At 35.8% G+C, this 14,948-nt stretch overlaps 1 protein-coding gene across 3 annotated transcripts in view; it reads right to left on the bottom strand.

Annotated features, from left to right (window-relative positions):
- The window catches only part of Fam114a2 (family with sequence similarity 114 member A2), a 32,195-nt gene that overhangs the window by 17,112 nt on the left and 135 nt on the right, over positions 1 to 14,948 (bottom strand). For 2 of the 3 annotated variants that reach the window (XM_048782927.1, XM_015492694.2), the window contains exons 2-9: positions 10,964 to 11,187; positions 10,531 to 10,630; positions 10,087 to 10,179; positions 7,416 to 7,507; positions 6,186 to 6,320; positions 5,530 to 5,688; positions 4,772 to 4,895; positions 348 to 427 (exon numbers count right to left, since the gene is read on the bottom strand). In XM_048782927.1, coding sequence (XP_048638884.1) covers positions 348 to 427; positions 4,772 to 4,895; positions 5,530 to 5,688; positions 6,186 to 6,320; positions 7,416 to 7,507; positions 10,087 to 10,179; positions 10,531 to 10,630; positions 10,964 to 11,173 — 993 coding nt within the window. In that variant the 5' untranslated portion in view covers positions 11,174 to 11,187. Of the gene's footprint in view, positions 1 to 347; positions 428 to 4,771; positions 4,896 to 5,529; positions 5,689 to 6,185; positions 6,321 to 7,415; positions 7,508 to 10,086; positions 10,180 to 10,530; positions 10,631 to 10,963; positions 11,188 to 12,475; positions 14,913 to 14,948 lie in introns of those variants that run through there. The other variant, XM_048782934.1, reaches the window with a different exon arrangement.

The raw sequence follows: 14,948 nt of genomic DNA, 5'->3' as shown, positions 1-14,948 counted from the left end.
AGATCAATGAGCCCTCAACAGAGGCTTGCCCTTTGGTATCATGAAATTCGGTCAGTAGTGCCAACTTCAAATTACAAACACTCTGGCCTAAATTAAGCTTTCAGATAAGCAAAGCATCCCAAATGATAACAGATGAGGATAGGACGTGTTGGCAGAGGTGGATACAGATTCAGCCCACCACCCTGGGGAGAACAGGAGGCAGGAAGGTGTGGAACACTTTTCTGGGTATGTTGATAATATATCCTTAATTTTGATGACGCCCCTGGCCAGAATTTATGATCTTATGGTCTTTTCTACTAAACTATTTAAGATAAAATAATAAAAATTACCAAAAAGTAACAACTTACCCTGGCAAGTTTCTCTGGTTTGGAGGAGACGTGCAGTTGAGAAAACAGCTCTGTTACCTCTTTGGTAAAATCTTCATCCCCTAAAAAACCAAGTCCCGTGTAAAACATTCCAGAAAAACTACTGAGGAACAAGAGGAGGGTGAGAAGGAAGAGGAGTGGTAGCAGTAGCAGTAGTATTAATAACAATAGTAGCAGCCGCAGCAGCAGCAATTTACATGAGCTTGGAGTTTCAGTGCTTACACAGAATCTTCTTTTTTTTTTTTAATGTATATTATATCAATGAATGTTTTAAATAAGCTTGTAAAAAAAAAAAGTGTCATTACCCCATTTTAGAGTTGAAGAACAAGAACTTGAAAAGATGAAGTGATCTCCACAAGATTGCACAGCAATAGTAGTCAAACCTTGGCCCTCCCCGCTCCCGGTGTTCTTTGCATTACATCCCATAATGAAGAAATGGTGAAGGTAGAGCACTAATTAAACAGATACTGTGCATGTGCTTCCAAGGAAATGGAATTTGAGTCACAAAAGATGAGAACAGTTAGTAAGGAGAATGGAAAAAGTTTCAGGGAGAGAAAACAAGTGCAAAGATCCGGGGATATAAGAAAGCATGGCAAGAAGTTTAATGTGGTAAAAGTGTCTAATATAAGAGGAAAAGTATTAAGAAGCTAGAAAGGGGAGTAAAATCCAGAAAATAAAGGGCTTTGGGAGCCATGATGAGGGACTCAAACTTTATACTGAGGATCCACTGAATGATTCTAAGCAAACAGACACGATCAAATTTAAATTACAGAGGATTACTTTGGCTGCTAGGTGAAGAATGGATAAGAAGGGGAACAAAAAGGGAAATAAGGCTGAAGTACAAATCCATGATCCAGGAAAGATATAATAGTGGACACTGAGAAATGAAAAGAACAGGCTATTCCAGAATGTTGGAAAGATGGTTAAGGAAGCTGTTGGAGTTAGCCCAGTCACAGCTGATAGGAATATAGAACACCTACATTTGAGAAACAAACAAATGCGTGAGTCAAGATCAAGATCTCTAAGTGAATGGCAAGAATCTCTTTCCCTCTCTACCATCAAAATTCTACCCAGGACTGGGGCTGTAGCTAAGAGGCAGAGCACTTGCCTTGCATGTGTGAGGTACTGGGTTCGGTCCTCGGCACTACATAAAAATAAAGGCATCCTGACCACCTACAACTCCAGAAGAAATTTTAAAAAATTCTATCCATTCTCCCCTTTGAGGCCCAGCCTAAGGCTCCTCTGCAACATGAAATGTAAAAGAAAATTCTTGTGTAAAGAAATCTTTAAGCACTTAAAATCTTTATGAGCATTTCTTAAGCACCAGTCAATGGCTTACAGGGGCAAATTGTTACTTATTTTATGCCTGGTATTTCCCAAAAAAATCCCCAGGGAAGGGGAAATATATCTTGGCTCTTCTCTCCATCCACTATCATTTTGTTCCTCATTCTGGCATTTAAGGTTGAGAATTAAATTGATTTAATAATCTCAAGTACAACATGGCTTGGGAAAAGCTGATCTCACTGACACAACTCTAACCCCACATAACTCATCTAAACACCTAATGACATCCTGCTATGAAAAAACCTAAAATCTGACTCTGATAGCCACTGTGATTTCCTAACTAAGCCCTAAATTATTTGGGTGCAGGGAATGAATCTGAATCCACAGAAATTCTAAATCTGTATCTCAAAGGGTTCACAAAATAATCTAAAGGCATATAGGAAAAAATAATCTGCTTTTATTTATGGACACTCATCTTATTCTATTAAAAAATTCTAATTTTGGGTATAATTCAGAATGTAAATAACATGGTATTTAAATGTATTTAATTTATAAACATTTATATGTATGTATGTGTATAAAGATAGATATTAATGTCTAAGTTATCAATAAATTTTTGCTGGCAAAATTTATGATCAAAAAAATGTTTAAGAGATCACAATCACATACTTTCCATGGAAATGAACATAAAAAAGTAGCTGTTACATTAGAATAAAATTCTGTAAAGATGTAAGAGAGACAGGGCTAGTGCTTTGGAGGGACTCATGAGAGAGGCTGGAGTCTCCCCAAGCAAGATGATTCCCTCTTATGTAAAGTGAGGAGCAAGGGCTAGGGATGCTGATGAAAAATGAAGATGACCAACATCACCAGAACCAGGTTCTATGATTTTTCTCTCCTATTTGCAACCTCCATTATTTTTAACAGCTTCATTGAGCTATAATTAAACACTAAAGACACTATTCCATTCTCAATCAAAATCACTTAGGAGGGCAGAGGCAGGGTGAAGGATGGGGATGTTGTCCTAGAATTCACTGCTGTATCTTCAAAGTTCTGATCTCTGGCAAACAGACAGGGGTAAAGTATCACAGACACTAAACCATTCGATTATAAAACTCCTTAGAGTCCTCTAGTGTTTAAAGATCAGAATTTCTAATAATATGCAAAGCCAGATGTTGACTAAATTGAACAAATACTATTAATGCATGCACAAATAACTTAAATGTTTGTAAATAACTGGACACTGTCATATTTGGTCAAATGGAACAAATCAAAATCAAGTTACTGCTTTCCTGCTAAGTTAGACTTTTAAAATGCAGATTTTTATCCCTTTATTTATATCTCCCTAATAATGAACCTAAAAATAGCCATCATTTACTGGATGCTTACTAATGTGCCACACATTAAATATAATATTTAGTTGAGCCCTTATAACAACCTGAGAGGAATTAGATCCTGTTCTTACAATGGGGAAACAGAAGCTCACTGTTAAGTAATCTCTCAAGGTTACAAGACTTAGTAAATATGAACCCAAGTCTAACCTAAAAAGTCATTTTTTTATTCATTAAGCTAAACCACAATCTCAATATCTTAGGATGACTTTCAAAACCATTTTCTAATCAATAATAGTACCTTTATACAGAATAAGGTATGATTAATGAGATGTTACATAACCAGACATCTTGACTTAGAACCCAATAAGAACACAAAAAGAAACAAAAGAATAAAAGTCTTTATCTATGCAGAATCTACACAATTTTTTGTCCTCCTCTCATAGACAAGGCCCTAAAACCTACACTAGGAGATCTTTGCTCTCTCAATAGAAACCTGAATAAGATTAATTGTTTGGGTTCCCGCTCATATAAATTAAAAATAAAAATCCAAATGAGACTCAAAGCAAGTTCAATGATAGTGAAGATAAAATATCAAAACAGTGAAAAATAAAACAAAATTTTTTCTAAAAGTAAGTTACATATTGATATTATTATGCCATTTTGACTCATGAACACCCTTAAAGGGTCTTAGGGACTTAAGAATGCACAGACCATATTTTGTGAACCACTGATTTAATCTACCACATGGGTAACCAGCCCTTTATGTTTTGATGAACCATGAGAGAATTTTTCTACTCAATAATGTTTATAATTAAGTGTTTCATCAAGAAAAGGCAAACTATATTCATTAACTCCACTTTCTAAAAGAAGTCAGTCAGTAGAGAATATATCTTAGAAATATTTCCAGCTAAAAATGTTAAAAACAGGGGCTGGGGTTGTGGCTTAGCAGTACAGTGCTCGCCTGGCATGTGTGAGGCCCTGGGTTCGATCCTCAGCACCACATAAAAAATAAATAAATAAAATAAAGATACTAAAAAAATTTTTTTTAATGTTAAAAACAACACTTAGAGCTTAAGATTCAGTTGCCTAGAAATTGTGCTATATATAAACTATCGTGTTTCCTGATAATTTTACAAAAATGAATAGTTTCAATGTCTATATTTCCCAAGGAATACAGATATTAAAATTTAAGACAAAATTTGTAAAAATAAAAAAATAAAATAAAAAACAAAGTATCATCCACATTTTGGATAATTGCCATCTTGCAGGCTTCAATTCAAGATGGGGTTAGGGGGTCACAGAAGTCAGAAAAGCATAGGTAAAGTATCTAGATATACAGATGCTCATAGGGATGGCCTGACAAACTGAGGAAAGAATCTGACAAGAGCATCTCTGACTGCAAAAAAAAAGACAAAAAAAAAGAGTCAAGAGATGTGTTCTGCAAGATTAGACTTGGAAGGGCTGAGGACATAACTCAGCATGTGTGAGGTCCTGGGTTCAATTCCTATTATCACACACACACACACACACACACACACACAAAATAGACTTGGAGAAGCTCCAAAGAGTCTGGCAGTGAAAAGAAGAGTAGACCTGGACATGAGAATGACTTGCTCATTTCAATGACTAGTCAGGGGAAAGGCTGCAGAAAGGAGTCTGCATGAAAACTGTTACTGAAAAAAGTAAAATCAAACTAGTATAATTAGAGAATAAATAATTTATTTCATGGGCAAACCACTGCATACAAACACACTGCATCCTCTACATTCAGATAATGAATTTTCACATTACCTTTTTTCTCTTCTTCCTCTTCTTCACAAAACTCTGCCAGGGAAAATGCTTCTTTCAGTTGCTCTAATTCAAACTTTAGTGCCTCTAATTCTTCTCCACTTAAAGAATTAAGGATAGATTTCACCTAAATGGATATGAGATTAAAAAAAAAAAAAAAAAAACTGTAAGAGTCTGAAAAGGAAAAAACAATTCTCAACTGGAGAAGACACAATAGGTCAAACTGAAGTCAGAACTATGAGCTCACCAGCAACACAAGAGGATAATTATTACAGAAAGGTAGGGAGAATCTGTACTTCCAAAACTAACAAAAGCTAGAGACATCTGGAAATTATTAGTGCTTAAAAACAAATTAAAAATCAGGGAGGAACATTAAATCATTTTGAATCAATTAAAAGCTAACCATATACAAATTAACAGCTTAAGTCAATAGGTTTTTGGCAGCTGAAACCAAAGAAACTGGGGGTTATCAAAAAAAAAAAGACTGAGGTATAGGAAAAATAGCAGATGTGTTATTAAGGACCTCCTTATTAATCTATCCTTTTTTGTGTAATTTTACAGAAATACACTTGGTTCATCCTACTTCTTTTTAGCAATTTGTTCAAAATCAGTTTCTTGTTTGTTCTGGTATAGTATTTCCATAGAGTCTCAAGCCTCCATTGGAAACACATTTCATCTTCCTAATGTGGAAAGAGAAAAGAAGCTATGCAGCATTCCTTTATTTGAAGACTTCTCAGCTGGGATTTTTAGTTTGGATTTACCTTTATTTCACTTTCTCGGGAAAGCATCTCCAGAGCTTCTAGGTGTGAAAGGCCTTGAAATTCATCAAAGAGTAGCCCATAATGAGTTTTCTTGTCAGTTTCCATGGTAACCTCATTGGAGGTCCACAGCTCTTCTTTCTCCTTTGCCTCTCTTAAGACCTAAAAAGAGATGGAGGTGTTACACTGAAGCAAATAATGAGAGCTCAAGGGTGAGTTCTGAGAGTGGAGGGAAGTAAAGCTGAGTTCAGAGCACTGCCCTTTCATTTTTGGCACTGCAATTCAAATCCAATAGGCTCAGGAGATGCAGGGAAAAAAATGATAACATATAATTTGATGCTAGTGTAAATAACACCCAAGGAACCAGGTGTTTCTCCAAAAGTGATTTAAACATTAATCTAATAAACAACTTTGACAGGGTTTAGCATTTCACTGACAGGAAACTCCTACAGAATGAAAAAAGGAGAAAAAAAAAAAAAAGAGCTAGGCATTTTTTTAAGCATTCAAGCTCTCCCTAACTCCTCCCTACCTCAGTAGCTTAAATTTTAAAAATCACTAAAGATTCTTCAAAAGGAAACCCTAAGAAGGTCCCAAGTTAGCAAAGGCAAAAATGCAAATCAAAACAGAAACAAGAATCAAACAGGTAAAGAAGAAAGTACCTGAGACAGTGTAGAATTCCGATTCATCAGACCCTTGGTTCTTTTAAATCCAGGATCCCCTTCTGCTATTACATCCATTGTCTTTTTTCCAATGAATTCTAAGGCATCCAAACCCCCACTGATAACACTCTTTCCCTAGAAAACACATAAACTTCATTACAGCAATGTTAAGAAAATATATTTGCATATTTTGATTATTTAAAAATAGTGGCCAACAAACCAAGCATTGAGAAAAATGTAGAAAAAGTGAAGCAATTATACACTGCTTGTGGAAATGTAAATAGGTGTTACCATTTTGAAAAACTTTTAGTCAGTATTTATTACAGCTGTATGAACCACCAATTCCTCTCATGATTATATACTCAAGAGAAATATGTACAGAGGCACATCAGAAAATATGAACAAGAATGATGATAGCGGAATTATTTGTAATAGCTATAAATTGGAAATTAACCCAATGCTTACCATTGTGGAATTAAAGAAAAAAAGTGACAGTCACACAAAGGGATAAAGCAAAGAAAATCCACACAAACTGTAACATGGATAACATAATGTTGTATGAAAGAAGCCAAATACAAACAAGTATATACTCTATAATTCCATTTATATAAAGTATAAAAACAGGCAATATTAACTTATGATATTATAAATCAAGACTATGGTTATCTTGGCAGAGAAGAGGACACAAGTGGGAGGACTAGGTATATTAATAACATGAACATTTACACTGAACACTTATGATACTTCAACAAAAATTTTAAAAAAAGTATTAGCTATCTACCCTCACTTGTGTAGGAAAATTAGTGTCTTACACTATTCTATTTAAAATGCTTTTTATCATCTGTAGTTTTACAAGTATCTACCATAAAGATCACACACCGCCCTAGCCCTCCTGCCCACTTAAGATACAATTAAGAGAAAAATGTCTTTGTAAAAGCAGAGACATTTCCTAGGTCACCAAACTAAGAATTCCTGGTCCATAAAATATTATGTACTAAGAAAACATAAAAAAGAAATATCATGTACATAGCCTCTCTAACTCTCCATCTTATATTCCTTTATTTCTTTCAAAAAAGCTTTTACTTGACCTGAGAGGTGACTGATCTTCAGTGATTTGGACTCCCTTAAGAGTAATCAGTTCTCAAGGTTTTTCAAGGAAAAGAAGGAGAAAGATATACAAATCCATTATAAAAACAGAAGGGAGCAGGCCACTTTGCACTTTTTACTCACTGTGCTCTGAACAGCTGTAGAAATGGTCGAGAATACACCAAATGGCCCCATGACTGGGGAGGAGCTTTCATTCTCTTTGGCATTTGTCTCTCCTACAAAAGGAAGGAAGATTCATTAATTGTTTTCTTTACTAGCATCTATGTGACTTTTTAAAGTGTAGACTCAGTTCCTACACTCAAGTCCTTAGGTCTTTTCATTATTTTAAACAATTTGCCCATTTTAACTGAAAATTCAAATAGGCAGGTTTTTTTTTTTCCATTTTCATTTCATTTCAAATATAAAATCCAATCTTCAGAACAAACTACTGATCTATACAACATCAGACTATACACTGAATAATCTCAGTGATAATGATCTTTTGAACAAGGTAAAACTAGAGGTTCAGAAAATAGACCTGTGCTTGCCAAAGGCTGGTAGTAGATGGGAGAGAGTAACTACAAAGGGCATAAAGGAACTTTCTTAGTGAAAATTCTTTTATATCCCAATAGTTTATATAGGAAATACTCTATATATGTATAACTACACGTACTATGGTTACATAGTATTCCAACATAGCCATCCATATATTTCTTGAAGCACAAAAACCTACATAGCTAAAAATCAAATTTTACTATATATAATTTATAACTCAATTTTATCCTAGAAAATCATGCCCATTAGTAGGAATCAGACGTGCATTATAAAGAGTATATTTCAAATAAACTATTCTATTTTATTCATTTTAAAAAACTTATAGGAGATCAACTACATCAAATAATCTAACTATATCAAATACTCTATTATAGGGAGGACTTCTACTTCCAGCTACAATGAATTAACTGGTACGGGACTTGCCCTCCTACCACAGCAACTGCAAAACTGGACAAAATATAAGAAACAACCTTTTGCAGATACTGGAAAGAGGCAGTACACGATGTGGTACAGGATAAAAAGGAATAACATGAACCCTACAAATGGGTTGACTTTCTGTCAAGAAGAACTTTCCAAACAAACCACAACACAAGGAGGGGAAATTCAGCATAACACAGCATCACAATGAGTGGAACAAAGACTGAAGCCAACTAGAGAGGATGCAGCTGCATATGTTAAGAGGTCCAAGAAACTACACAGGTGTGCCCTGTGTCTCTGGCTGAATACCACACTGCTCAGGCACTAGGAGACTCCACAAAGTTGGGGGTGGAGGACTGCTATGGAGTGGTAAGCTAAACTATCCCCAGAGCTCATGCTAAGCTGAAACATTTGAATTTCAACCAACCAAAGTAAAAAGAGCTCTTTAAACAACTGGGAATTGAGTAAAAACCTCAGAAGTCAGGCCTTAGCAATAAATAAATAAATAATAAATAATAAACAAACAAGCCCTCAGAGTAAAGGCTACTCTAGTCTCACCCTAAACAAGCTTAATAATGCCTTGAAAGTATCAATCTAAGCTATACCATAACTACCTGTCAACAAAAGGAGAGCAAAAGAACCCAACTCCTGAGATGGAAGTTTATAACAATGCCCAAAACCTTCTCTCTGCTTCAGCATGACCTGTTCTAGTTAACGATATCTGAGAAGAAGTGCACTGAGAATTGCTGGGGAAAACTACTCATTTTAAAGAGATGCAAGAGGGAAAATGGTACTTTCTTTCCACTTAATTCCTGACTTTGAGAGCATTCTTGTTTTAGAAAATCATACTTGGAGTTGCAGTATTATCTGGCAGCCATTAAGAAACCAACAAAAGAAAACAGGAGAGAAGCCAACCCAGAACCCCAACATCAATGAACTATCTCTGCAACAGACTATTTCTGAAGTTCTTCAGTGAGAAAAATAAACTCATTCTTAGTCACTTATTCTGTTATTTTCAGCAGAGTAATCTAAGAACATCACTAAGAACAATGCCTCAAACTCACAGACAAAGTCCTTTGCAGACATGTTTGTATAATGTGATCTCATCTCCCGCCCATGGACAAGTGACTCAAGTCTAGGCCAATCTAATTGTCTCTCCTAGGAACTCAGAAATAACTGATGCCAGTTGGTCTCAGATGGGGATAAATACTAGGATTCAATATAAAGTTGGAACTAGAAGACAAGCACAGAGAATCAGTTTGCTTAAAAAAAAAAAAAAAAATGGCATACATGAGCAAAGAGAATAATGAGAGAAAATAAAGTCCCTGACACAGAAAGCAAACCAGGTATTGAAAAACTTTCTATTATTTGGTCCCAGGCTCTCCTGATTCCTGGTTTCCGTGAGAGTATGTTTCCCTTTGATCAAGGCAAGTGTTCAGAATAAAACTTCACCCTCATTAAAATGCAAAGGGGAAAAAAAAAATACAACCCACAAACTATTCATTAAAATATTTTTCTCTTGCCATAATAGATTTAAATTCAGCTAACATGTGGGTCACTTAAATATACCAAGAAAAATGTTAAACATTCTCATATTCTATATTCATAGCTTTATTAATGTTTATAACAGTCTTTCAAGATTATTTTGTAGATGTGGAAAGTGAAAAGACACATGATTGGTCAGAGGACACAGACCTCTGACAGCTAAAGATTCCTAATCCTCTTTCTTGTCACAGTCCCATGATACCCTGCATTAGATGTTTAATATATACCTACTGAAAAATGAGCTTAACTGTTCCATTTTAATCCAAAACCCTAGGCCTTAATGTTTCTTTATACTAACCTGCTGCAAACTTGACTTCAGCTGAAATTTCACTGGGACTAGGGATCCCGAGAGAAGTCTCTGCCTTCTCGATGACATTTGAAATACCTTGTCCTATTAAGACAAATAACATTTTTTGCTATTTGCTACCAAAACTAAAGAAACAAAGCAAAAATAATATCTGCATGTTTTTAAAATTATTATGGCCATAGAATATATTATTTTAACAATACATAGCTAATATAAAAAATTTAACTCATATTTTATAACAATTCCCAGATTTGAACTTTCTAATGAAAAAATGCTTCAAATTCTAGTGGCAATATGTATCAGCCCATTATTTAACCACCCACAACTATAAAGCCTCTGAGTAATCACGAAAGGAAGGATTATTATCAAAATCATGTATAACATAAGTCTGTAGCAAAATGAATATAAAAAATAATGAAACTACTGATGACTTACCTACTGTGGCTACTGTAGCTGAGGCTGAAGAAAGTAAGGACTTTCCCCAACTTCCCCAATAACCCCATCCAGTCTGGGGTACATCTTTGGAAACAGGCTCCTATTTTTCCCAGTTAAGAAGAAAAACAAAAGAAAAAATAAAATAGAAAAATTAGAATCAGAAAGTTAGACAAGATATCTAATAATTTAGCAAAAGTATAAGAGATACACTTGCTTGACTAACAGATGTATATTATCACCATGTAAGCACCAAGTAGCAAAGACAAGTTCTTCTAAAGGCATTTATACAACTGAGAAAATGTATCTTATGGTTCTACAAAACAAAGCTAAGTGCAACCTTACATTAGCATTGAATCCAAGTCACTTTTAACTCAAACATTTTTAAATACCAATATTTTAACAGATATTCTATTTTGGCTGCAGCCTGTAATACCTGAACAGGGAGAACTTCTGAAGTTTCAAGATCACTAGAAGATTTGACCTCTGGCCTTTTCCGAGTGGACACTACAGGTTCAGATTTACTATCTGGCTTAGCACTTTGGTCAACAGACTCAGTATTCTTGGCTGGCTCATGGTTTCCTTCTTCAAGAACCAGGGTTGCTTCAGTTATCACTTGACTCTCAATATCATCTTTATCCGACATGATTAGAACATCACCTAGTAAAACATAAGCCCAAGAACAAAATTACTTACACAGGATTTTTTTAATATAAATTACTTATTTAGATCTTTTGAGATTTTCATAAATTCACATGCAGTATAAGAAATAATAGATTTTCCATATACATTCATTTACTTTCCTGGTAACAACTTGTGTAAGTACAGAATAATATCACAACCATGAAACTGACACTGACACAATCCACCCATCATGTTCAGATTTCACCAGTGTTACAGGCCCTAATATGTCCGTATATAGTTCTATAAAATGTTATCACGTATACAGTCATCCCTTAGTATCCTTGGAGAATTGGTTCTAGGACTCCCAGATGATAGCAAAATAATGGTCAAGTTCCTTACATAAAAATTGTATATTAGCATATATCTACACACATCCTTTCATAGAATCATCTATAGATTACTTATAATAGCTAACACACTGTAAATGCTGTTAGTAGTTGTTACACTATATTGTTTAGGGAATACTAACAAGAAAAAAGTCTGTACAGGTTCAACAGAGATATAATCGTTTTTCCAAATATTTTCAGTCTATGGATGTGGAACCCATGGATATAAAGAGCCACCTGCATAGATGCTTGTGACTACTACCCACAGTCAAGATTTTTTTTAAAAAAGTTCAATCATAAGAATCCCTTCTGCTATATTTTAGCCATGGCAACTTCCCATATTTTGCCCAACCCATAGTAACCAATCACTGATTTGTTATCTGAAATTTTGTCATTTCAAGATGTTATATAAATGGAATCATAACATATTCTTTTGAGAATTTTTTGACTCTACAATGAGGCCCTCCAGATCCACTTAGGTTGTACCAATAGTTCCTTTTTATTTCTGAGTAGTATTCCATGGTATGAAAGTATCACAATTGAACTATTTACCAACTGTTATATACGCCATTTCCATTTTGGGGCTATTATATAAACAAAATGACTATGGAAGTTCACATACAGGTTTATAAAGGAACATAAGCTTTCTTTTGTCTCTGATAAATGACCAAGAGCATAATTACTAGTTATATAATAACTAGTTATATAATAAGCTCATCTTTAGTTTTATGTGAAAGTCATACTCTTTTCCATAGTAGTATAGCTTTTTACTTTCCCACCAGCAATGTACAAGTAATCAAGTTCTCTATATGCTCACCAGTTGTGTCACTATTTTTCATCTGAGCCATTCTAACAGGTATGTGGTGGCATTCCTCTGTGGCTTTTAAAGTGCATTTATCCAACAGTTAAGGATATTAAATATCTTTCCATGTGCTTACCTGAATAGCTTCTTCAGTAAAATATCTATTTCTATCTTTTGCTCATTTTCTAATTAGATTTGGTTTTCTAATTAGATTTACAGTTGAAAGTTCTTTATGTATTCCAGATTCAAGTCCTCTGTCTAATATGTGGTTTGTGGATATATTTATCCCAGTCTGTAGATTTTCTTTTCATTCTTTATAGAATTTTTCACAGAGCAATTTTTCGTTTTGATGAGGTCCCAGTTGTCAATTTTTCCATTTACTGAATGTCCTTCAAAACTCCCATTAATCATTCCCAATTCAATTTTTTTCCAGAGATTATTTAAGCCATCAGATAACATTTTTGTCAGATCAGTTTTTGAATAGCAATGTTACCCAATTCAATTCCTTCCAGAAGTAGAGCTCTTTGGCAATTAAAGCCAAGATAATATTGCTACTTCTACAAAGAGCAGATATTAATTTCCCAGGTTAACCAAAAATCACCAGGGAATAAATCAAGCGCACACACGCGCGCGCTCTGTCTCTGTCTCTGTCTCTCTCTCTCACACACACACACTTTAGGTATATATACAGATGGAAAACAGCACTATAACTGAAGTGCATAAAAAAGTTCTAAAAGAACAGAAAGTTGTCTGTATGAATCAGGGAGTATGATCCATAAACAAATGATCTGAGATAAGCCTAGAGCAATGGTTACAAACTGGGAAACTGAGTGCCAAATCAAGACTACAGATGTTTTAACTTAGTCTGTAGAGTGTTTAAACTTAAAAAAAAAAAAAAATGAATTGTTAACAAGTTTCCAATTTCTCCTGTAAAATTCAAAGTTCTGGCAACAGTAGGCCCACATTTGACAGCATAATAACTGCCTCATGCCAAAGAGCTGTTAGGCCCTCTGAAACAGTGCAGTGCCTTCCTATGCTCCACGATCTCCCCTTAAATCCACTTCATTCATTTATGTTAACATGGTGAGCCCCTGCAGACATTCAAGTTTGCAATACCTGACATAAAAGGAACTTAGGATTTTGACATATGAATACACCAAAGAGATTTAATTCAAGGCTATAGAAACAATATATGAGAAAGCTCAAATGCACAGGGGATCCAGTCAGTTACCTGGAGTAGTTAATATATTAAGAACAATAGGGAGGCACAAGTCTAGAAAGGTAGATTAATGTCATGGAGCCTAGGGTCTGCAGGTATGATATGCATACCTATATTCCCCAAATAGAGAAAAACAACTCAGATACAACTACCAATTTAAATACAATTTAGAAGTACTCATTCACTCAGTCACCTGCAATACCTTTTGCATTTCCACTATTTAACAAGCTCTGAAGATAAAGAAGTAATGTAAGGCAATTTCTGCCTCACTTGTTTCAAGGGCCTAATAAGAAAGACAACACAGCTCTTGTACAAACTTCGATGTTTTTGTAGTTGAATAAATATGTATTTTTAGTATCTTTTCCTTATACTGTCTCCAGATTACAACCCAACTATTATATAATATGCTATATGTAGTATGTAATATACATAGTGCATAAACATGATTCATGTAATAAAACACTAAGGCAAAATATTATACACTGGTGATTCCTATTTTTTCATTTGTGCAACAAAGCTTTAATGAACATGTAGACTATGCCAGACATTTAGGCGAGGCCAAAAAAGAATGGTTTTGTGATGTTTGTTTATATTATTACTGTCATTATTACATGGCTGTGCCATCCTGGTTCTCAATGGATTCATAATCTAGCAGCAGCGCGCACAGGCGCGCGCGCGCACACACACACAAGAATAAATAGTAGGTCCATGGAATTACACTATTTAATGTTTTTCTAGTTTTTCCAGGTATTCTATGACAAGGGTGTTATTTTCAAAATTGTAAGAGAATGATTCCCAACTAGAGAGTTGATCCACATGTTTAAGAACTGCACACACGCATGTATACGCTGCCCCCGCCTCCACTACCCACATGGAGAGCGTCAAAGCTAACAGCTAAGAGCCTGGCTCCGGAGTTCAACTTTCTTCTAACCCTGCCCAGAAGTAACTTGGCTTCTCTGCATCTCCGTTTCCTCGCCGGTCAAACGCGGCTGCGGCTCCTCTAAAGTCTCCAACACGCAGGGGAGGGGCCTGGAACAGCGATGTCACCGAAGAGCTCCCAGGTTAACAGCTGCGGTCACTATTGGCGGCGGAGGCAGTAGTTTGCAACCTTACTATGGTTATTAATGTTTCTGCTCTGGATGGGCAGACAAGCTTTCTCCCTTCTTCCCACATCCAACTGCACGTCCCAAACCGGAGACGTGCTGTAAACACACGCTCCCAAGTTCTCCGACGCTGAGAGTCGCTCGCACTAACGCTGCGCTTCGCTAACCAAAGCCATTCCGCGGCCCCCGCACCCCGCCGTGAGGCGTCCGCCGCCCGCCCTCGGGCCGCCTCCTCACCAGCCCCAGCGACCTCCAGGGGAGACCAAGCCCGGGACCCGACGCTGCCT

This window comes from Marmota marmota, unplaced genomic scaffold (assembly GCF_001458135.2).
Source record: "Marmota marmota marmota unplaced genomic scaffold, marMar, whole genome shotgun sequence".
In the NCBI taxonomy this organism is placed as follows: domain Eukaryota; kingdom Metazoa; phylum Chordata; class Mammalia; order Rodentia; family Sciuridae; genus Marmota; species Marmota marmota.
Note: the sequence above shows the minus strand (reverse complement) of the source record. Positions and strands in the feature narration are given on the sequence as shown.